Source organism: Diaporthe citri, assembly GCF_014595645.1.
Source record: "Diaporthe citri strain NFHF-8-4 chromosome Unknown scaffold_7, whole genome shotgun sequence".
NCBI classification, from domain to species: Eukaryota; Fungi; Ascomycota; class Sordariomycetes; order Diaporthales; family Diaporthaceae; genus Diaporthe; species Diaporthe citri.
This window is the reverse complement of record NW_025064852.1, coordinates 1,808,586-1,829,733: the sequence shown is the minus strand read 5'-3', so window position 1 is coordinate 1,829,733 and position 21,148 is coordinate 1,808,586. Positions and strand designations below refer to the sequence as shown.

Sequence of the window (21,148 nt, the reverse complement as noted above, 5' to 3'; positions counted from 1 at the left end):
TCAGACAAGATCCCTTGTTCTGGGATGATATGCTCTTGATGGTCTCTTTTGGTGTTCCAAGCCTGCCTCTAATTCATTTACATACCCATGTCGAGTCGACGGCTTTCGATTCTAAAGCCGTGGCAACCACTGCCCGACGCTTGCACCTCTACCAGCCTCTATCTCCTACGCTGCCCAGACATCCTGTCCCGACTTCTCAATCCAGTTGCCCAGCTGGTTGACACTGCTGTCCCACTCTGCCAGACGAGACCGCATGCTATCGATCTGCTTGAAGTCAAGAACCTTGGGCTGAACCCAGTTGATGTTCGCCACCTCATCCACCTGATCCACCGTTCCCCGGAGCAGACCCAGGCTCAGCGCCTTCATGACAAGGTGCTCAATTTCGTGGGGCTTCACCTTCGTCTCCTGCTCGATCGTTGCGAAGCTCATCGCCCGCTCGTGCGGTGGCCGCCGGAAGACGGCCTCTGTGAGCGCTGCCAGGTATATCTTCTCCCGAAGCTTCTCCTTGTGTTGGGCCAGCAGCTTGTCGGAGTTGATGCTTCCGGACAGCTGGTCGTACTTGACCAGGTCGCCGGCGTTGAATGTGAACAGGAGCTCCCGCAGCCACCGATCCTTGTCATTGTTCAGCGCGTCCAGGACAGGGTGCAGCAACAGCTCGCCAAAGTTGTAGATGCTTGTGGATACCAGCGCCGCAGTCGCAAGGTCGTACGCCCGCTTGCGACACTCGGCGGCGTCCAGGCTCTTGATGTCAATGCATGCCAAGTACAGCAGTGCGTTCCGGTAGTAGGATGCGAAGTCTTGCTTCAGGTAGTAGAAGGCGGCGTTGATCTTGTAGAAGGCAGCATGGACGACTGTCTCGACAGAGTCAAACACGTCCAGCTTCTTCTCAGCCTTGGCCAGGTCTTTCCGCGCGTCTTCGAGATTGCCGAGGTCGAGCTTCACCTGAGCCACCGCAACTGTTGCGTACACGTAGGCATTTCTTGAGTTTGGGTCTTCCTCCTCGTCGGCGCTCTTGTTCTTCTTCTTCTCCTCTTCGGGGTCCACCTTCTTTGCGACTGCCTCGGTGAAGCTGAGGCGTTCTTGGAGATCTGCCTACTGTTAGCCGAGTGTTCTCGTCTGACTGCGCAGGCTACTCTTCGAGTACTGACCCGAACATTGTTGCGCGGCCTTGAGAGCCAAGTCGACAAGCTTCAGCTGGTTGATCTTGTCGGCGAACTGGAGGATGAAGTTGTTGTAGATGGGGAGGCGGGAGGAGGCGCTCTCGGGGTTGTTGAAGATGGTGATCAAGGTCTCGGTCAGCTCGTGCCAGAGCTTCTGCTCCCAGAGGTCTTGAAGCCGCAAGACATCAGCCTGGAGGTGTTCTGGCGACTGGAGGAGTATCTCCTGCAGGAACGCCTGCGTGTTCTCGTCGTTGCTCATGCTGTCGATGGTGCCGAATGGGGAACGTAGGAGATGCAGCGGATTATGACCTCTGATGTGTGTGCGCGGTCCGAGTGATGAGTTTGGGGGGTAGTGGCAGAGCTCTGCGAATCTCGTTTCGTAAGTCGTCGGGTCGCAATGGAGGAGGGTTAGAAGGAAAAGAAAGAGGTCCTTCGGGATATCAAGGTTGAGTGGCTGATGCGGTCGTTGGCAGGCAGTGGTCGCTGGGTCGACGCGGCTGAAGTGCAGCCTGTGGCAGAGCTCCAATGTGGAAGCTCCATGACGCTCTAAACCAAAATGACCTAACCCAAAAAGGGGCATTGCAGAGCAACAAGGGGGGGTGTGGGGGGCAGGGGGGGAGGGCTGGTAGACGCCGCACCTAATGCTAGGAAGCTTAGGTAAGGACAGTGGCCTTTTAGCTGGTCCAAGCGTCCTCTAACGTTCGGCATTGTGCTTGGGAATTGGCAGCGTCTGGTTGGAGCTTCCCAATTACCAGTCCGAGGCGAAGCTTCATCGAACTCCCGACGACGGTCGACAACCCATTGAACACAACACCGGCCTTCTTGCGACCCCGGATTCAGCAAGGATGGCTTCCATACCAACCGCAGCGCGGTCCTTCCCCAAGATCGCCCGGAAAGCCATCCAACAACGATCGATATCCGACGTCGCGATTACACGCACGGGGAAGCCTGTCTTTCGAGTTCAGGGTGGAAGGTAGCCCACCAAGCCCTTTTTTGCCGCGGACCAGGTCATCAGCTGACAAAGGCTTGAACAGGTCATCGCTAGGCGGTACGATATCACGACAGCGCTCGATGTTGGCGAGGCAATGGATCTCTGACACGGCAGTACAGGACACACGGCCACGGTCTTCGGCGCAACGGGACAGCTCGGACGGTACATCGTCAACCGATTGGGTATGCCTAAGACGACGACTGCGCAAAGGAATAGAGTCGCTGATGGAGAAATGCACAGCTCGGGTAGGATGTCAGGTCGTCATCCCGTACAGAGAGGAGATGGCCAAGCGCCACCTCAAGGTGTCGGGAGATTTGGGAAGGGTGGAGTTCATTGTGCGTGCTGGTGTTGTCCTGGTCATTCAGAATTGATGGCTGATCTGCAACCAGGAATACGACCTCAGGAACACCGAGTCGATCGAGGAGGCCGTCAGACACTCAGATGTTGTTTACAACCTGGTGGGCCGGACGTACCCAACAAAGTGCGCCAGCCCGACAAATTGAGGTCAGGGCCTTTGGACTAACATCTGAACACAGGAACTTCTCCTTGGAGGATGTCCACGTCGAGGGCACCACTCGGATTGCCGAGGCTGTGGCCAAGTACGACGTAGACCGCTTCATCCACGTATCCTCCTACAATGCCGACCCCAACTCCCCAGCAACATTCTTCGCGACCAAGGGCCGTGGTGAGCAGATAGCCCGGGACATATATCCTGAGACGACCATCGTTCGACCTGCACCGTTGTTTGGCTTTGAGGACCAGCTGCTGCTGAAGCTCGCAGGCCAGACGAACCTGTTCACCTCAAATCACATGCAGGAGAAATACTGGCCAGTTCACGTGGGTTTCGGTCTCGTCATGTCGGAGCAGGATCAAGAAACTAACCACTTACTTAGTCCATTGACGTCGGCCATGCCCTTGAGTTGATGCTTTACGACGACAACACCGCTGGGCAGACATTTGAGCTCTACGGACCCAAGCAGTACTCTACCGCGCAAATCGCTGAGTTGGTCGACAGAGAAATCTTCTCTCAGCGACGGCACATCAACGTACCCAGGAGATTCCTGGAGCCCGCTGCTAAGCTTCTCAACCAGGTGCTATGGTGGCCTTGGATGTCCGCTGAGCAGATCCAGGTGGAGAACATCGACCAGGTGATTGACGAGAAGGCGAAGACCTTCAAGGATCTCGGCATCGAGCCAGGTGACATCAGCAAGTTCACATACCACTACGTGGTAAGTCCTATCCCGGCCTCCAGTTACCCAGAGCTTTCACACTGATACCCCTCACAGCAAGGCTTCCGTAGCGGTGCATTCTACGATCTGCCGCCAGCAAGTGAGAAGGAGAAGAGAGAGGAGAAGAAGTACCTGCATGTGCTGGATGATCAATAAAGAAAAGGAAGAGAAAAATGGCTTTAGATAGCTCGAGATTCAAGGGGTGTACGGCCTGTAAATACGTAGCTAGATTTCTTTGCGTTTTCAAATCGGAGTGCAATGCGAAGAACCAGACGATATGTGCCGCGACAGGTTGAGCGGTGATACAAGATGCCCTCACTGTAGTTTCTGGGCTTCGATGATTTGGACCAGGGAGCCGGAAGCCCTGTTGGCTTCCGGTTTTGTACCAGTCAAAAGCGAAATCACCACCTGATCTGAACCACCGCAAATCCCCGCGGCATCTCCAAAACACCCCAACTACACACAATTCTAGCGCCAGAGTTCTGATATCTGATTCGCATCGCAAGGCCCAAGTTGTCTGAATCGCATTAACTCAATCGGCGCAGCCCAGATGGCCGACAGCGACGATGAGCCCATGTGAGTGCGAAAAAGAGACCCGCAAAAGGTCCCGCCGCGACGATCGCCGAGGGCGAATGGGGCCAATGAACGGGACTTGAATGACTAACGGAAGGGTGTTCGCAGAACCCTGTCTGCGCACGCCCTCGACGCCCTCCAGGAGTTCTACTCGGACAGGGACGCCCGCGCGAGGCAGTTCGAGGAGCTCAAGGCCGCGGCCGAGGAGCGCGAGGCGGCCGGGCGCGAGAAGGAGGCCGCGCTGGTGTACCCGCTGTCGATGGCGACGTTTGGCGAGGACTGGAACAAGTCGCAGTTTTGGGTACGACTTTATTTTTTCTTTTTTTTTCTTTTCTTTCTATTTCTTTGGACCTGGCTTGAGAGCATGTCCATTGCAGGCGCACGGGGTGTGGAGAGTGTGTGAATATGACAAGAAACGGCCTTGCTGATGCGTGCGTACGGCCTACAGTACTCGGACGAGACGGCGGACCTCCTTGCCAGGCAGCTCCTGGACGGGGCCACGTCCGAGACCAGCATCGCCGTCGTGTCGGCGCCGAGCGTATTTATTGCGCTGAAGAACATTCTTGTATGTTCTTCCCTGAGTGCAGGACAGATACATCCTGTCTTGTTGTGGCATGTGCGTTAACACACAGCCTTGTGGGCCTCGTCACCGCCCGGGGCCCCAAGCCGGCGCTCACCCTCCTGGAACATGACTACCGCTTCGGCGTCTTCTCCGAGTTCTTGTTCTACGACTTTATGCAGCCCGTCAAGCTCCCTGGTAAGCGGGCTATCTCATGTCCTGGCCTCACTCATCCCTTCCGCCTCCTGACTCACGCTTCCCTTCCATATCCTCCACACCCAAACCACAGGAGAGAGAAATAAAGAAATGAGAAAAAGCAGTTCGTTGGCAAGACTGACCCTGAGACGCGCAACAGCCAACCTCAAAGGCAGCGTAGACCGCATCATCTGTGATCCGCCCTTCCTCAGCGACGACTGCCAGACAAAGGCCGCCCTGACTGTGCGTTGGATGGCCAAGCCGGCCGCAGACGTCAGGCTCATAGTCTCTACGGGAGAGCGGATGGAGAACCTGGTGACCAAGCTTTACCGGTCATTTGGTATCAAGACTACGGACTATGAGCCTGCGCATGCTCGAGGGCTGAGCAACGAGTTCTACTGCTACGCTAACTTTGACAGCGAGGTGTGGAAATGGAGACCTGACATGGAGGACCGGTAGCCGTGGCGCGCTTTTTGGGGAAAGCATTTTCTTGATAGACGGTTATGCTGGGCAGCACAGAACTTGATAAGGTATGGATGGGTAGAACAGATCTGACTTGATGATACCTTCTTCTCGCGGAACGCCTGCCGACAATGCTGGGTCGAAACCATCCGGCCCGTTACTTTTTGTCTTTCTCACAGGTATAAGGGATAGAGAAAAGGAGGAAAAAGGATATCCCAGACACCATATGTCTGTATGCATGCACAATTTTTACCTCCAAACGCAGAAACCCGACAAACGCCGTACATCAGGTCCACCAAACCCGCGACACTCTCCGCCTTGTCACGCTAAAGTCCGGACGATGTAGAACAGCAGATATGCCTTGGCAGCCAGTACATCGGCTTTTGAAGCCAACTCCACTCGGTGGTCATTGAAAGTGAACCACTGGTCTCCAGTCAGTCCCATATACACACACTCATCACTGTAGCTAACGGAGAATCATCAGTCTGGCGCTTACCTGTTCACCCACACGACAGTAGCAGATGTAATGGCCGGTGTCGATTTCGCCAACGTGCACGACGGCGCACATGAGGTCGTACGTGCACGATCTCGACAGCTCGTATGTCTCCTTCGCATCCGCGTTCCTAGCGCGATTTGTGTAGGGCAGCATGTTAAGCTGCAAGGGGAAATTTGACCTGCGTCTCGATTTTGGCTGCGGACTTGTCCCGGGTCCCATTTCGGAACTCAAACCGCTGCGATCACAGTCAGTCAGCACGCACGCACAGCCTTGCAGGCCCGAGCAAGTGGTGTAGACGAGGACGAAGGACGAAGAATTATGGACATGTACCTTTAGCTGAATAGACAAGACGTTGGGCAGCCTCTTGATGCTGGTGTTTCGCCTCGCCTGCTGGGTGCCGTCGCACTTGTTGCAGCGGTACTCGCACTTGTCCGACTTGACATACTCGTCCTCGAGGCATTCCTGCAGGGTCATGGAGGTCTTGCCATGGCTTGCCTTCTTGCCCCGCTTCTGTGCCAGGTTCTCCAGGCCCACGCTGAGGTCCAGAAATGACTGTACCTGGTTCGTAACGCCGCCACAGTTCTGGCATGTCGTCGTGGTCTGTAATTTGCCGTAATATGTCTGGTGGATGATGCAGTTGCAGCTGTGTTCACTGCCAATCTCCGGCCTCTTGCCGTCGCCATTACGCTCGTGCAGTTCCTCGGCCAGAAACTGGAAGAACTCGTGAGCATCCTGCTCCTTTGTCGTCACCAGGTTCTCGAATGCCTTGTTCTCTGATATCCAGAAGCTCGATAGGATATTCGCTGCCGTGTAACCATTAGTAACCTCGGAGCCCCAAAAATCCTGGAACATGTCGTCCATCGCGCAACTAAGGCAGTGCGGTACTTCGCAGTTACTGCTCGAGTGACCGTCACTCAGGTAGAAGTTCCGCAGGATGGGGTTGTGCAGGAAACTTTGAAGTATGACGTTCTGGTAGCAGGTTGCGCCAGCATTGTATATACCACGCAATCCGTCTGCCCTACAGGACGGCATGATGGTGTTTGCGGTAATGATCTTGGGGTCCTCCTTAATGGCCTCCGCCAGAAGCTCATCGTACTTCCTTTTGCGACCTGCAAGCTGTCAGCTCCGATGCGCACGGGCAGGCTGATGACGGTGAGAAAGCTCGTGAGCCTGGCGTGGATGTCTTCAACGAAAGGTGAAAACGAAATTTTGTCTCACTAGAAAAGGTGCCTGTGTCAATCTTGCGGTTCCTGAGATCCTCCAAAGTTGGGTCCCAAACGAAGTCATCACACATTTGGCAGAACAGCGACCCACTCCTAGAGTCGATGACTTTGGCGCGCGTGTCAGCTCGGAGTAGCAGAAACCAGTGCGGTAACCCTCATGATAACCTACAGAAACGGTGGCTCTTCTTGGTGCCGTGCTTCGCCATGGTCTCCTCCTTCTCAATGGCCGGACACTGCAAGCAGAGGTAGTTGCTGGTCAGGGTACTGATGACCTTGCCGTCCGAGTCCTTGCGCATCTGAGGGATTATGGGGACATTGTCGAAGATGGAGCGCAGGATGGCCTTGTAGTGCTGTATACATGTATTCGTAGTCTCCTGGCTCAGGCTCAGGAGACGTTGCGCATGCTCTACATGTCATGTCAGCTTGCTCGTGTGATGGGCACTGCGCATTGAAAGGGGCATGACAGAGCCGTACCACAGCCAAACACAGGAATGCCCTGGACGGGCGAGTTGATCTTGACGTTCTTGGGAGACGCCGGCGTTTGCGGCCGCGTTGCCATTTTGAGCGTTTCTTTCCCTTCTCCTTTAATATGCGGTCAATTATATCGGTCCCCAGAGGGAGTCTGTGGCAGGAGAACAGTCTCCTGTGGGATGAGGCGCGTGTTGTGCAGTGGTCGGACTCGATTTCGATTGCAGGCAGTGACGAGGGCCCGACCAGGAAGAACAAGTTCTCGTGCCGATGAATGGCGAACTCCGCCAGTCCGGTCCGGTTCAAAGCTCGGGACCAACGAACTTATGATGGCAAGGCCTCGTCCCACAGCCTGTTTGCCCGTCCGCAATTGCACAGGAACCTCGGTTCAACAGAGGAGATCGTGCGAAGGAAGGGGATGTCGGACGCGGATGTCGATGGGGATGGAGATGCGACGCGGGCGGGAAGGCGCGAGAGGGACCGACCTGCGAGCTACAACCAGAAAGTAAGTCAGCCTGCATGCCCTCACAGATCGATTACGGATTGGGAGACTGCTTCGTCAGTTGTTCTCACCGCGGTTTTCCAGCATAGGAGGGAGCCGGCCAGACGGAAATGCGACTGAGAACAGCTTCGGGAAGTTGTTAATTAACACATGCCATTATTCAGATCGTCCAGCTTCTCTCCAAGGGTGGCACGCGGGCGGGTGCTTGGAAATTCTTATCGGCAGCCTTAGTGACGGCCCAGGAACCTGGAGCAAAAGCTTATCGCGCTGGTGGGCACAGGGATCATTTCGCACCCGCAGCCCTCTAGTAGCGGCCGCCCCTTGACACGTTTGGCCTACCCACCCACAAGTAGGGGTACAGATGGACTCAGCACGGTGAATCATGCCCAGGTACCATACCTACGCAGCCGCAATTATCACTACCAGATAGACCATGCTGGAACGTGTGGATACCTGGTCGATTCGAGGCTTAGGCAGAGAAGGACCACATTTAATCCACAATGGCTCATGCCCGTAAGCTGGCTCTCCCACCTCATCTCGTTCCACTACTCTGACATCGAGGCTTGTTGATATGTTATACCATAATACAAGTGAAGGTTCATTCCGTGCGTGGATAATATGCAGGCAGCACGGCACACATGGGATGGCCCTCCTTCCAACGGCCAGTCCCGGCGCCGACTCGGCGAGCCTGACCTGGCAGGCAGGACCAAAGCCGTTCGCACCTCATCCCGACTCACCATGGCGATGCCTCGGCTCTTGATCAGAACCGGCCACCAAAGTGATTACCCGACCCAAGGCTTACATTATCTACAGTAGACCGGGCACTTATGCACCCGGGAATCGCAGCAGTGCCAGCGGACTGAATGCGCCCGACAATCGCCCTTTTCGCAAAGTCCAGAATGGCCACCCAACTCGTCCACCTGCCCGAGGTGCAACGGCTCAGTCCGGCCTGCATCCGCATCCTCGGAGGCAACCCCGGCAAGTTCACCCTGCAGGGCACAAATACTTATCTCGTGGGCACCGGGACCCGCCGCCTGCTCATCGACACCGGCGAGGGCAAACCCTCGTGGATCGCAGCTCTCAGGCGGACACTGGCCGAGGAAGGCGCCGAAATCTCCCACGCTCTGATATCACACTGGCACGGGGACCACCAGGGCGGCATCAAAGACCTGCTGGCGCTCTCAGCGGACACCAAGGTGCTCAAGAACCAGCCCGAGGACGGCCAGCTGGACATAGCCGACGGGCAGAAATTCAGCGTCGACGGGGCAACTCTAACTGCCATACATACCCCAGGCCACACCGTGGACCACATGGTCTTCGCGTTCGAGGAGGAGAACTCCTTATTCACTGCCGACAACGTGCTGGGCCAAGGCACGGCAGTATTTGAGGACCTGGCCACCTATCTGGCCAGCCTGGACAAGATGAAGGAGCTCTTCGGCGGCAGGGCGTACCCGGGCCACGGCCCCGTTATTGACGACGGGCCTGCCAAGATACGGGAGTACATTTCCCACCGTCAGCAGCGCGAGGACCAGATCACACAGACCCTGCGGTCCGTCAACGATGCGACTGGGACCGCTTCCTGGAAGCCGATGGAGCTGGTCAAGATCATCTACCACGACGTGCCCGAGACGCTGCACCTGCCAGCCCAGGGCGGGGTCATACAGGTTCTGCAGAAGCTGGAGAAGGAGGGCAAGGTGTCTAAGGGACGTGACAGGTGGGCTCTGACTGACCGGTCAGCCCTATAGCCAGCACATGGATCTCACATGTTGGCATTGACCAAGTGGCTTTGCACGACTCGCTCTGAGTTTAACAAACTGTCTCATCGATCCGGTCTGCCGCTGCGGATGCCACAAGGCTGAAGAATGACGTCACCCAGAATAGATTGAGGCCCCTGAGGGCGACAAGTTACACACCAACATCCACACTTTGAGAATCAACGCCAATTGGAACGCTAGACAGTTCAAACCTTGGATCAGTGCCAGGATTGGATGTAATTTTATGGCCGTGAAGTGAGGCATCCCACACACAAGCTGACGATTTCAGCTCTAAAGTGTCTCACGACACTGGGGACTGACAGACTGTTGCTTGTGTATCAGGCACGAAATCAACGCATTTGCCAACTCCGCAAAGCTCCGCCGCCATTTCAATCAATTAGTCTCTCCGATTCCATTTCATGGGTCTCCCAATTCATAAATGCCTTGTTGCTGGGAAACCACCCGCGTTCGAGCATCTGAACGAGGTGCACGATGTCTTTTGCCTCTCATATATATCTCGACCTGTATGAGACGACGTTGCGCGCCTCGCCCTTCGACACTCGATCATCCATCCTGACTCTGACATTAGTTGTAGTCCAATCGGTCCAGCTGCCATCCAACTATAGTATACATGACCACAAGAAGTGCTTCTTGTATCACAACCATGCCGACATAAACACCCGTGGAACGTCGAACAATACCGAATGTTGAGTCATGTAGGAACACTGCCAGGGCCGAAAACAAAATTCGGGTGAAGATAAGGGGCAAAGCAGCCACAACAGCGTAGACGGTGCTGCGTTCGCTGGCGGGCACAGAGCCGCAGGCTACCGTACCGGCCCAAGCCGATATCTCAAAGAAAACACAGGCGGCCAGGCCGAGAAAGTAGAGGACGATAGCAACCTGGCTCAAAGTGCCGGGGCTGGCCGCAGCTCTTGAGTTAATCCCACCAACAATGCTTAATATGAGGCCACCTGTGAAGATGAGCTGGGCGAATCGGAAATGCTTGGATCTGATGCTGGTCTCGGAGTGTGCCCGGACCCAGGTGAGTCTAAAAGTACAATTAGGAGCGCCATTCCCGTCGATGAGAATTGAAATAATGGAAAATGTGTTCGGACGTGTAAATAGAGGTGCATACATTCTTGTCAGGAGGCCGAGCGTGGCAAACAAGAGAGGGGATATGCCGACCGAGTCGAGGATGAACACGGCTTGGTACAGACTTGTGGACTGTGCGCGGTAGGTGACCATGTTACATGCCGAACCGGTAATTCGAATGATACAAAGTATCAAGATGAAGACCCAGCCAGAAGGACGCTCAAACCCATGTCTTTGGCAGAGAAGTGCTGCGGCGACCAGCAGCGGCGAATAGCTGACCAGCTCGGCGATGGACACACCGCCTCTGCTATCAAGACGCATGCTGGCCACTTTGCGGGACAAGGCAGTACGACAAACGGCCAAAGGAAACAGGGAATGTATTTATTGGTAGAGATGCAGCAACGTGTTGTTTGATCTAAGAAGGGAAGGCTTACTGAGGCGAGTAGACTGGGAGCAGGAACCCGTCTCCAGCTTGGTGTATATACAAGTCATGCACCGACCACATCAAGTACACAGGTTGGAAGCTCTCTAAATTTTCGAACACCTCGTATTACTACGAAAAATTAAATGACGCTTTATGGCTCACTGATTTCACAGACCTGAAGACAGCTACGATGTGGTGCCTAAGAGTGGTGATGAGGCTCAGACATGTTTCCTAATTGGGAAGGTTCGTCGAAAATATGTACCCAGGTACCTGCTGTGTCCCAGCCGTTGTGGACCGGGCTATGCTCAAGTGAACTTAGCAGGCAGTCAACCATTGTTGACGAAGGAAGTCGATCGCCATTTACTGAACTCAGTCTTCACTGCCCCCCCCCCCAAATCCCGGCGACGGGATCCTGAAGCCTCAAGACAAGAGAGCACGTCCTGCCCCGGGTTGCTGAAATGGGAAACTCAAAAATACCGTCGATGTCGTGCCATGCATGCCGGCCTAGACGGGCCAAGGTAAGCAGGCCGTCATTCAGAATGGAACCACGCGATGGGTTTTGCCAACAATGCATAGTGCGACAGGGCAAGACCAGGCTGTACACAGTGTGCGCGCAGGTTTGTTAAATGCCCTGGGTACTTGGACCTCGCCGATCTTCGCGTTCGGGATGAGACGAAGAATGTAATGCGCAAAGCCCAGAAGAGAACATCATTGCTCAAGACCTGCTCTCCAGGGGCTCCTTCTTCGGGACCTACAGCTGCGGCGAGATCAAGCTCCTTGCCGTTGCTGCCGGTTTCTGTTCGGCCTGGTGAAGAATCTGGCGACCGAAATGCAGACTCGTCGACATGCAATAATGGGGGCGCCGCCACCACCACCATGCAACAACACTGTGATGTGGACACTCTCAAGCCTGTCCTATCTTATCCTATCCCTGAGGCCATCGAAGATACTGCGGCAGCCTTCTTCCTAAGCCACTACGCACCGATATCAAATCTGTCTTGCGTCCTCTCCCATCCCTCCCTCAAGCTCACGAAGCCAGCTCTCGACGCACTCCGCGCCACCTCTTTGGCTTATCTTTCCATGACGCTCCCACCATCTCTCGCCTACTTTAATGCGCACCACATCTGTGATGTACGGCACCGCCCTCTCCCACACAAATGCCTCGCTCGCAGACCCCAGCACTGCAGCCGCCGACATGACCCTCCTCGCCGTGCTTCTCCTTGCCCTCTTCGAGTCCCTGAGCCTCCGTGGCCCCTCCTCCGGCACAGCTTGGCTCGCCCATGCCCGGGGCACCCAAGCGCTGCTCCGTCTGCGAAGACGGCAGCGGCGGACAAGCTGCTCCTCTTCAGGACGAGAGCTTGACCGCCTCGCGGCCCGGCAAGTTCGGGTCTCCGGCGTCCTGCGCGCCGATCTGGTCCAGTTCAAGGATGAGGATTTCAGGAGAGAAGAAACGGAAGCCGCAGAGTTCAGAATTGACGGTTTGTTGGACCACATCATCAAGTTGAGGCTCCTGGAGAACCTTAACAAGGGCCTTGGCCATAACTTGGAAGCTGTGCGGCGGACGATGGAGCTCGATGCAGGCATCGCTTCGAGGGCGGCGGCGCCTCTTCTACGCCCTGGCCCTGGGTCTGAATATGCCCGTGCCGCCAGGTCGTGGATCACGATGCGTATAGTGCGCTTATTCTTGAACCACAAGCTCCAGTCGCAGGACTTCGAAAGCGACAGCCCCGAGCTCGTCGACAGGGTCCTTGCGATCCGCGACGACGGCCGCCGAAACAACAAACAGGTAGCCGCTGAGATCCTGGCCATGGTGCCGGACATGCTGGAAGCCGCACGCGGGGGTGCGGACCTAGCAATGGTGGCGCGGCATCTGACATGGCCGCTGGCGCTCTTCGCCAGCTCGGAGCTCTACCCGGCTCCTAGACGTAAGTGCCTCTTGGGGCAGCTCAAAGAAATTATGCACAAGTGGAATTTGGTCCCACCAGCGGAGGCAGCTAGGTTGCTCGAGGGCTCGACGCATCCGGGAGACTGGTATGACGACCTACCCAGGTATTTCTGGCCCTTTCATGTCTAACTGGTACGCAGGCTGCTTCTCTGCCACGTCTCTTGAAGCGCAACGCTTTATGACATGGACAAAACGCTGTGTTCAAAATTGGAAGTCTGTTTATCTTCCATCTCACCGATTCGTTTGGGCGGCAAGTCTGAGACATTGAATAAGGGACCGGTCAGCCACCTCAAGCTGACTTCCTTGCTCCTGCGCTCTTGCTATTTGCCATTCTTAATGCCCTCCACCGACCCCACTCACCAATCACGAGTTGCCATTAAGTACCTAGTTGGGTCCAGCCGTGTCTTCGGGCGATCTTACACGAGAGACAGCCTGTGCTCGTGCGCATGATCTCTGGAGCAGAAGCAGTGAGTGATATCCTCAGCTATGGCCACTGGGCGTTTGAGGACACATATCGCCTTGCACGACTCGATGCTGTGCAACTAAGAAGTGGACATCTTGTTTTCGCAGAAAATTATGATACAGAGGCCGCATGGAGAGGGGTCCAGTGTGAAGACAGGATAGGAACGGGAAAGACAAACGAAAACCAGCCCTACCAGAGACGAGAATCGAATTTGGCTGTCCACCTCCAACTTGCCCACAAGGGCAGAAGGACCATCGCACGACCTGAGCCACTTGGACAAAAGCCTTCTCCTCCAATAATGATCTCTCAGATGGAACAGAAATGACGGTCACCATACCTAGGCTATCAATAAACACAGCTGGAAATTTGAGCTCGCGGGGCGGGCCACTTTCGCCGAAGCCTATTGTCAGAGAGACATTGTCTTATTCTCATGAACCAGAAATTCAAGTTGGTGTCTTCCTACGCTGATGTCACCCAGGATTTCTGGCATCAATGCTGCATCGACATATTTGAACCATAGGCAATAATTCCTAATTACGGCCAAGGGCTTGATCAGTTGGGATCAACATCACCGCACCGTGTTGCAGCTTCTCGACGTTGTGTCTCGGGATTTCACTTTCCGTACTGTCCGCTCCAGTAAGGCACATGCTGAGATTTACGTCTCGAGGTTGATTCCGCCGTGCGGGCTTGTCCTCGATCAGCTCAATGAGTGCGGCTTGATACCAGACCACTAGACGATATCCTGATACGACTGGTACAAACTACTGAACGCAAGCGAACAGTCGGATGCCCTGTTCGGGTAGGTCTGTTGCAGAGCAAGACACCAACGCCTTCTGTTCAGCGAAGTGCACCGACGTCTTTTTGTGCATTAACACGCCGCCTCTCGCGTGTAAATTGTCTCTGCCTCATTGAAAGTGACTAGATACTTCAGTGATAGAGTGCCTAGAGCGCAAGCAGACGGACTTTTGGGCCGTTCTGAGATACCTAGGTGGAGCGTGAGTCGCACTTGCGATCCGGCAGCAACTGCCTCCATAGCAAGGCTGGGAGAGAAAAAAAAGACAAAAGAACGAGATTAAAAAGGCAACCAGTTTTGTTCCGGAGAGTTCGATTCCAGAAGTGAAAGAAGTATCACCTGCGCAAACGTGAGCAACAGATGTATGTGCAGTTCATCCGAAATTGGAAACATGATCTGGCTGTGAACAAAGAAACCGCCTGTTTGCTACCCGTCTTTTCTGAGATATTCTGAGAACGGAAAAACAGCTCTGGGATTCGTTCAGAATGGTGACGCGGACAGGCAACGATGCGACGCGCACACAGGAACAAAGAAGCGAATGTGTCGGGGTTGATCCAATTCTCCGTAATGTCCAGCGGACTTTTGCACATCCTGACTGTTTTGAGCCTCCAGAGAACGATTCATCAACATGGCTAAAGATAGACATGGAGCGCTTAAGCGACTGGGCATCGGATTCCACAGTCACAGAGGTGCAGTATGTGCGTAATCCCCATGTCACTAAGACTGCCACGCCATAAGGGTGTCAATTTTTACTTATTTTGCCTTCGCAGGCCGGTTCTAGAACAGACTCTATGAAGAGCAGCGAGGCCCTTTACTTCATCATCAAGGATCATGCAATACCAACCTCTTCGTCATCAAAACAAGAATCGGTGATCTCACGGGAAAAGTGGATACAATCGTCCGCCGGCGTTCCGGCAGGAAGCGGTGACCGTCCGGCCTGGGGTGCCATGTCTACTTTGGAGAAGCGCTGAGGGATTAGTGATGCCGCGGACGTCAGACACCTCAAGATTGATCTGATTCTGGTGGCCGGGGTCATAAGTGCGGGCCCGCCTATTCGGAGTTTGATAACCACGAGCAGAAGAAAATAGCCGAAAGCTGCTGCAATGGCCCAGCTCGGACCAGTCCATTCTCTTGACGTTTCTTGGCCGCGGAGGGATTTCGGGCGGAACTTTGTGGTTTTGGATTCTCCGGCTGGTGGAATGATGTCGGGGAATCGACCATCCATTGCACCCCGAGGGCGACGGTGTGGCTGATCTGCCACGATAGACCGAGCCCGGCCAAGAGAAGCCTGCGCGGTTAATTGGTGGGTACCGGTACCAGCAGTGGTCCGCGCCGGCATTGCGGTAGCAAGCGAGCCCGACGTATGGATGGATGGGCGAAGGCAGAACATTTCACGGCACACTCGGACAAGAAACTCCCATGCAATCCTCACCCTGCATGCATCAAGGTGGGCGGATGATAGCATGATCACCCTGCAGATGTCAGGTCAGACGGGCAGGGAAGCGACCCTTCGCGCCGGCTTACCATGGCACCAGACAACATGAGCGCCTGTCCGCCTGTCCCGCCCGAAGCCCGAGTCTGGAGAGCCCCACAACCAGAAGCCGGGCGGCAGACTTACACAGCACACTTGCTGTGGTGTGGATCAGACTATGTCGTTCATGGCAACCGGATGGTCAAAATCTGGCAGCGGCCACGTTGGGTCCCGACATGTCCGAGCTAGGCGTGCCAGACTTCGTGGGTTCGGTTAGGACCCACCTGCAACATTTTGTAGTCAGGGATCAAGACCACCAGGAGGGCAGAATCTGACAGATCGGTATGGGGTTCGCGATCGTTTTCAACGTTAGCGACATCGGTCTCACCACCCGTTGATTCTTGAGTGTTTAGCACAGCCGTTACCAGATTTAACCCAACGCTCATGGCGCTGGCATGGACTCGGTGGCTGGACCGCCATACATGCCATGTAGTCTGCCTAGTACTTTGTTGCAGGATGGGCGTAGCTGACGGCTTTTGTTAGCGGCCGGGGCGCCCAACCATGGGGTAGTGCACGGCTCCTTATCGCAATCGTGAGAAAGTGAGGCTCCGTAGATGCCGGCAGATTCTGACACTGTGACAAGGGTTGCGGGCTCCGGAGTGACGTCGCGACACTAGTCGAGCCCCGTGGGTAATAAACTGCCCGGCACCGCAAAATCGACGATCGCAGCAGCCCAAGGCCGATGCCAACACTGGCTAGCCACCACCTGCGCTCGGCTGGGGCAGCGAGATCGTACGAGGCAGCTCGGTATTTGGTCAGAGGTGCGGCCACCTGTGTCGCGTCTCGACGCAAGCTTGAGGCGAAACGAAACGGGGGCGCTCGCCAGGGGCAGCAAGGCAGTTGGGCAAAGGTCGAAGCTGAAACCCGGCGTCCCGTCCTTGTTGGATTGAGGGATTGCGCCCGCGCCGCACCGTACACGAATCCTCAGGATGCTCAGGACGCTCTGGCTGCAACAAGTTCAGCTGACAAGACAAACATGGAGACGGATTCCTGGTCATCGCGTGGGGTCTACTCCGTGGCGCCCAGCAAAAACCCCGGGCTGACCAAACCCAACTCCGGGATGCCTTCTGTTGCATGCGTGTACGTGTAAGTCGGTAGTGTATGGCGACAACACACTACTGTGACTCATGGGCCGATCGTCTTGTTCTTATGCATGTGGTTGTGGTTGATTATCTACCACTGGCCGTTATGGTGGGAGAAGCGTGAGTCAGCACTTGATATTATTTGGGCTGGCCCATCGACTTTGCTGCAATAGTCTGGTCCAAGACCACGTTGGCGATGTGGCAGGGTGGCATGTGATTGAAGTTGGTGTGTGACTGGGCCGGAGTTTGCGGATGGACCGGAGGAGGAAGAGCACGGCGGCAGCGAGGGCGGGAACAAAAAAACGCGAGGACGAGGACGAGGACGAGGTTGTCGAGAACGAGAGCTCGACGAAGCCGGTCAACTTTGGCCCACCTTCGGTACCTGGGCGCAGGGATACATGGGTACCTCATGACCCCGCACAGTCTTCACACAGTGTGCGATTGTTGAGCCTTGCCCAGCCTTGGGGGGAGCTACAGCTCCCTAGCTGCTAGCTGCTAGCTGGACGGCCGACCGTTGGTTTCTTTCACCCAGCCAAACTAATTGCCCAGTCGCGCCGCCTCGGCAGCCTCGGATCTTGGCCTCTGCCCAAGGAAGGCGCAATGAACCTCAGGAGCGCAAGGAGGCCAAGCGTCAGCATGCTGTGAGACCTAGGTCAGTATTTCCAGCCGGCACTGGTCAAGCTCTCCAAGAGGGATGGGGTCGGTGCAGTTGAGGGTGGTACTTGAGTACTGTGATCGTGGGCTGGTTCCGATCCCACCGCTCACTGCAGTCGGGAATAAACTGGGCCTGTTCAGACCGAAATGGCTTCTACGGGCAGCCCTCCAGATTCCGATTGATTCTCTCTGGCTGTTTCCCATTACCAATCCGGCCGCCGCTTGGCCTGGCCCCCAGTCATGGAAGTACTGTGCTCCATTCTGCCCACGACTGCTCTCGGCAGGTGCCACCTGCCGCCCCATCCACCATGACCACGAACGGGCCCAGTCCGAACAATATAACACGCGCCCGCCTCGCCTGGCCTCACCTCGCCTGGCCGTCCCATGTCATATCTGCCCCAGCCTCGAGAGCCCGTCCCTACACCTCGATCCCGTCCCCACCCCCTTCCCAAGCTACTTATACCCAGCATACATACCATAGGCTTTGCTCCCGAGCTGAGGCCCGGTCGCGCACACCGACACCATCAAGACAGTAGTTCCAACCTTCCAACTCTTGCTCCTCCTGTGCACACCGTCGTGAATATAGCGCCCATCAGTCCCAGTTAACAAGCTTCCTGCTTGTCGCAGAGTCACCTCCGCAACCAGCCCGGATGCGATCGGCCACGAGACCAGCCCTCCGTCTGCTCGCAACAGCTGCGGTGCTGGGAGCCCTGCTCCCGGCCGTGCTGGCGCATGGAGATGAGGGCATGAGCGTGGACGGGGACATGGACGGAGCCATGGATATGAGCGCCCAGCAGCCCGACAATGACGCTCAGGAATATCCGCCCAACTACTTCAGCCATCCGGAATACAGGGGCACTCTTGTCGCGCACATTGCGCTGATGGTACTGGGCTGGGTCTTCGTGCTGCCTTTGGGTGAGTCTCGCTCGAGTACGCCTTCGCGCAAGGTTTCCTGCTGACCCATTTGCGACAGCGACCATGTTCTCCCTCGCGCGATCACGGTACACGCTTCCCACGCAGTTCGCCTTCCTCGCGGTCAATGCTCTCGGCGTCCTGTTCAGCACCATCTACAACGCCAAAACCCCCGATCTATACCCCAACAATGCGCACCATAAGCTGGGCTGGGTTGCGACGTGGGTCCTCTCGGCGCAGGTCTTGGTCAGCCTGCTGGGCCGCCTCACAGGCGCATTCAGCAAGAAGACCGACAGTGCGCTCAACAACGCGGAGCGCCAGGGCTTCCTCCCCGTCTCGCGAGCTGCCATGGAGGAGCACCACCGGCTGCATAGCTCGCCGTACAGCGCCTTGCACCGCCATTCGGACGATAGCGGGCACGGCACAGCGTCCCGGCCCGACTCGCTGAGGAGCCCCTCCTTCTCGTCGACCCCTGACACGCTGGCTAGCCCCAGTGCCGAGACGGCGCACAAGACTTTCCACGACGACGACGAGGATCTCGAGGCAGATGCTGACCTCCCAGCTGCGCGGCGAGGTGGTGCGATCCGCAACTTCGCGACCAAGATCGGCAGCAAGATCTCGTCGCGCGCGTGGCGCGTGCTGATCCTTGGCTACAACGTTGTTGATCGCACGAGCATGATCCTGGGATTTGTGGCGCTGTGCACCGGAGTTATTACATATGGCCGGCTCTTCGAAGGCAGCATGATCTTCACGGGCCTCGCGCACTGGATCAAGGGCGGCATTTTCTTCTGGCTCGGCATCTTCACTCTTGGAAGATGGTGCGGCAGTTTCGGTGAGCTTGGATGGGTAAGTCTTCAGTCCTATTGCTGGAACCGACAGGCAGCGCCATGTTTGTGTGTCGCAACGGAATACTGACGCCGCGGGACGTGGTACAGGCATGGAACGTGAAACCAAAGTCTGCCAGCGGCCGATGGACACCATCCGCTGAGTTCGTCGAGAGCGCTCTCATCTTCACCTACGGCGCAACCAACATATTCCTGGAACACCTGGGCCGTTGGGGCGGCGAGTGGAGCTTCGAGGACCTCGAGCACATCTCAATCACCGTGCTTTTCATCGGGGGTGGTCTGGTAAGTAGTCGTCCCTCCCCGGAGCCTCATCGCCCTACCCGGCACGCGCTACTGCACCAACGCGGGCGACGCTAACCGCTTGTCTCCAGTGTGGCATGTTGATCGAGTCCATAAGCGTCCGCGACCTGCTGAACACCACCGTCGCCGAGGCAGCGCAGGAATCGTACGATGAAGACGAACGCGAGACGGCCCTCGAGGAGCCGCGCACCTACAACTTCTCCATGAATCCAATCCCGGCCCTCGTGATCCTGCTCCTGGGCATCATGATGTCCAGCCACACGCAGCAGACCATGATCAGCTCCATGGTGCACAAGCAATGGGGCAACCTCCTGACGGGCGCCTCCTTCGCCCGCGGCTTCTCGTACATCCTCACGTACCTCAAGCCGCCCACATCGATCCTGCCCTCGCGGCCGCCCACGGAGCTCCTCACCAGCTTCGGCCTGATGGCGGGCGGCATCATCTTCATGGCCTCGAGCGGCGACACCGTCCTGGGCATGATCAACCAGAACCTGGACGCCATGTTCATGTACACCGTGACCATGGGCCTGATCGGCGTCTTCATGGCGTGGGAGATCATCCTCATCGCCATCAAGGGCTGGGCTGGGCGGAAGGAGGCCGGCAAGCCGAGGACCGCTCGGAAATACTATTCGGCTTGACTGTCAAGAACATGATTTGACCGCCATCTGGTGTTGGGGTAATGGACCCTCTACTCACCACGAACGAGGGCTAGCCGCATTCATCTCGCACCACCCAAGTGCGCGGAGTTTTTGAATTTTCCTCCTTTCTTTTCTTCTCCTTTCCTTCACTTTTGGAGTCTGATCGCCCATGATACCCAATTTATACCAAACCGACCGTTGACAGCATTTACAAGGGATGATGATGATTGACAGGGGACCGGGGAGCAGACGAGGGCCCGGGGTATACACGAGTGATTGGGCCGGCATGATACCCCTCTTGGATGTGAAACGCGTTCGTTATTGTTGTCTGTTTTTGGTCTATAGAACGAGCTGGTCAGGGGACGTTGATGAACCTAATGACTGCGAGCGGTGAGCCTACTGCAGAGGTGGTTGTAGACATAGCGTGTTGAGCATGAGCGAGACATAGATGGATGAATGTAATGCCTCTCCGGCTTGCCCGGACTTTGGATCTCGCGGCCGTGTGCTCTGTGATGGGAGAAATTTGACATATGTGTTTTGTTTCAAGTGTCGGTAACGACTTGTGCGTGGAGACTGATATTGTACCTATTGACAGTTGAGCCTAACGTATCGTTTGCGCTGGTAATTCAAGAACGTTAGTTCTTGTTCGGCTATACCGCTCCTTGGCCGTCATCTTGGCTGTGGACAAAAACTTGTGCGCGTAAACTCATCAGGCAGCAAGGTATCACGAGAGGAAACAATCTGAGGAACACGTTTTCTCGTCGGGGCAGTAACATTATTGATTTCAATCCCACACCAGTCTCAAGGGCCCGAGCACCCGTCCTCGCCACTCCTTGCTGAGCTCGTATGATTTTTTT

General features: G+C 55.8%; 8 protein-coding genes across 8 annotated transcripts; 5 read left to right on the top strand and 3 right to left on the bottom strand.

Annotated features, from left to right (window-relative positions):
- Nucleotides 1-165: 165 nt before the first annotated feature.
- INS49_013750 (uncharacterized protein) lies at nucleotides 166-1,419 on the bottom strand (the record flags this gene model as incomplete). The annotated part of the gene is made up of 2 exons (XM_043174445.1): nucleotides 166-1,088; nucleotides 1,149-1,419. 2 exons carry the CDS (start codon nucleotides 1,417-1,419, stop codon nucleotides 166-168), a joined length of 1,194 nt encoding a protein of 397 aa, XP_043021390.1.
- Nucleotides 1,420-2,005: 586 nt separating this feature from the next.
- On the top strand, nucleotides 2,006-3,536 carry INS49_013749 (uncharacterized protein; the record flags this gene model as incomplete). The annotated part of the gene is made up of 8 exons (XM_043174444.1): nucleotides 2,006-2,133; nucleotides 2,195-2,208; nucleotides 2,271-2,333; nucleotides 2,392-2,486; nucleotides 2,541-2,632; nucleotides 2,688-2,988; nucleotides 3,045-3,380; nucleotides 3,438-3,536. The coding sequence occupies 8 exons, from the start codon at nucleotides 2,006-2,008 to the stop codon at nucleotides 3,534-3,536; spliced, it is 1,128 nt and encodes a 375-aa protein (XP_043021389.1).
- A 394-nt stretch (nucleotides 3,537-3,930) lies between these two features.
- Nucleotides 3,931-5,166, top strand: INS49_013748 (uncharacterized protein; the record flags this gene model as incomplete). The annotated part of the gene is made up of 5 exons (XM_043174443.1): nucleotides 3,931-3,956; nucleotides 4,062-4,254; nucleotides 4,402-4,518; nucleotides 4,620-4,710; nucleotides 4,868-5,166. The coding sequence occupies 5 exons, from the start codon at nucleotides 3,931-3,933 to the stop codon at nucleotides 5,164-5,166; spliced, it is 726 nt and encodes a 241-aa protein (XP_043021388.1).
- Nucleotides 5,167-5,490: 324 nt separating this feature from the next.
- On the bottom strand, nucleotides 5,491-7,447 carry INS49_013747 (uncharacterized protein; the record flags this gene model as incomplete). The annotated part of the gene is made up of 7 exons (XM_043174442.1): nucleotides 5,491-5,592; nucleotides 5,666-5,792; nucleotides 5,869-5,900; nucleotides 5,996-6,774; nucleotides 6,869-6,994; nucleotides 7,058-7,294; nucleotides 7,363-7,447. The coding sequence occupies 7 exons, from the start codon at nucleotides 7,445-7,447 to the stop codon at nucleotides 5,491-5,493; spliced, it is 1,488 nt and encodes a 495-aa protein (XP_043021387.1).
- A 1,274-nt stretch (nucleotides 7,448-8,721) lies between these two features.
- On the top strand, nucleotides 8,722-9,603 carry INS49_013746 (uncharacterized protein; the record flags this gene model as incomplete). The annotated part of the gene is made up of 1 exon (XM_043174441.1): nucleotides 8,722-9,603. One exon carries the CDS (start codon nucleotides 8,722-8,724, stop codon nucleotides 9,601-9,603), a length of 882 nt encoding a protein of 293 aa, XP_043021386.1.
- A 594-nt stretch (nucleotides 9,604-10,197) lies between these two features.
- Nucleotides 10,198-11,025, bottom strand: INS49_013745 (uncharacterized protein; the record flags this gene model as incomplete). The annotated part of the gene is made up of 2 exons (XM_043174440.1): nucleotides 10,198-10,660; nucleotides 10,748-11,025. The coding sequence occupies 2 exons, from the start codon at nucleotides 11,023-11,025 to the stop codon at nucleotides 10,198-10,200; spliced, it is 741 nt and encodes a 246-aa protein (XP_043021385.1).
- Nucleotides 11,026-12,004: 979 nt separating this feature from the next.
- Nucleotides 12,005-13,202, top strand: INS49_013744 (uncharacterized protein; the record flags this gene model as incomplete). The annotated part of the gene is made up of 2 exons (XM_043174439.1): nucleotides 12,005-12,254; nucleotides 12,316-13,202. The coding sequence occupies 2 exons, from the start codon at nucleotides 12,005-12,007 to the stop codon at nucleotides 13,200-13,202; spliced, it is 1,137 nt and encodes a 378-aa protein (XP_043021384.1).
- Nucleotides 13,203-18,246: 5,044 nt separating this feature from the next.
- INS49_013743 (uncharacterized protein) lies at nucleotides 18,247-20,291 on the top strand (the record flags this gene model as incomplete). Its single annotated transcript, XM_043174438.1, has 4 exons — nucleotides 18,247-18,511; nucleotides 18,570-19,354; nucleotides 19,444-19,635; nucleotides 19,725-20,291. The coding sequence occupies 4 exons, from the start codon at nucleotides 18,247-18,249 to the stop codon at nucleotides 20,289-20,291; spliced, it is 1,809 nt and encodes a 602-aa protein (XP_043021383.1).
- Nucleotides 20,292-21,148: the final 857 nt, after the last annotated feature.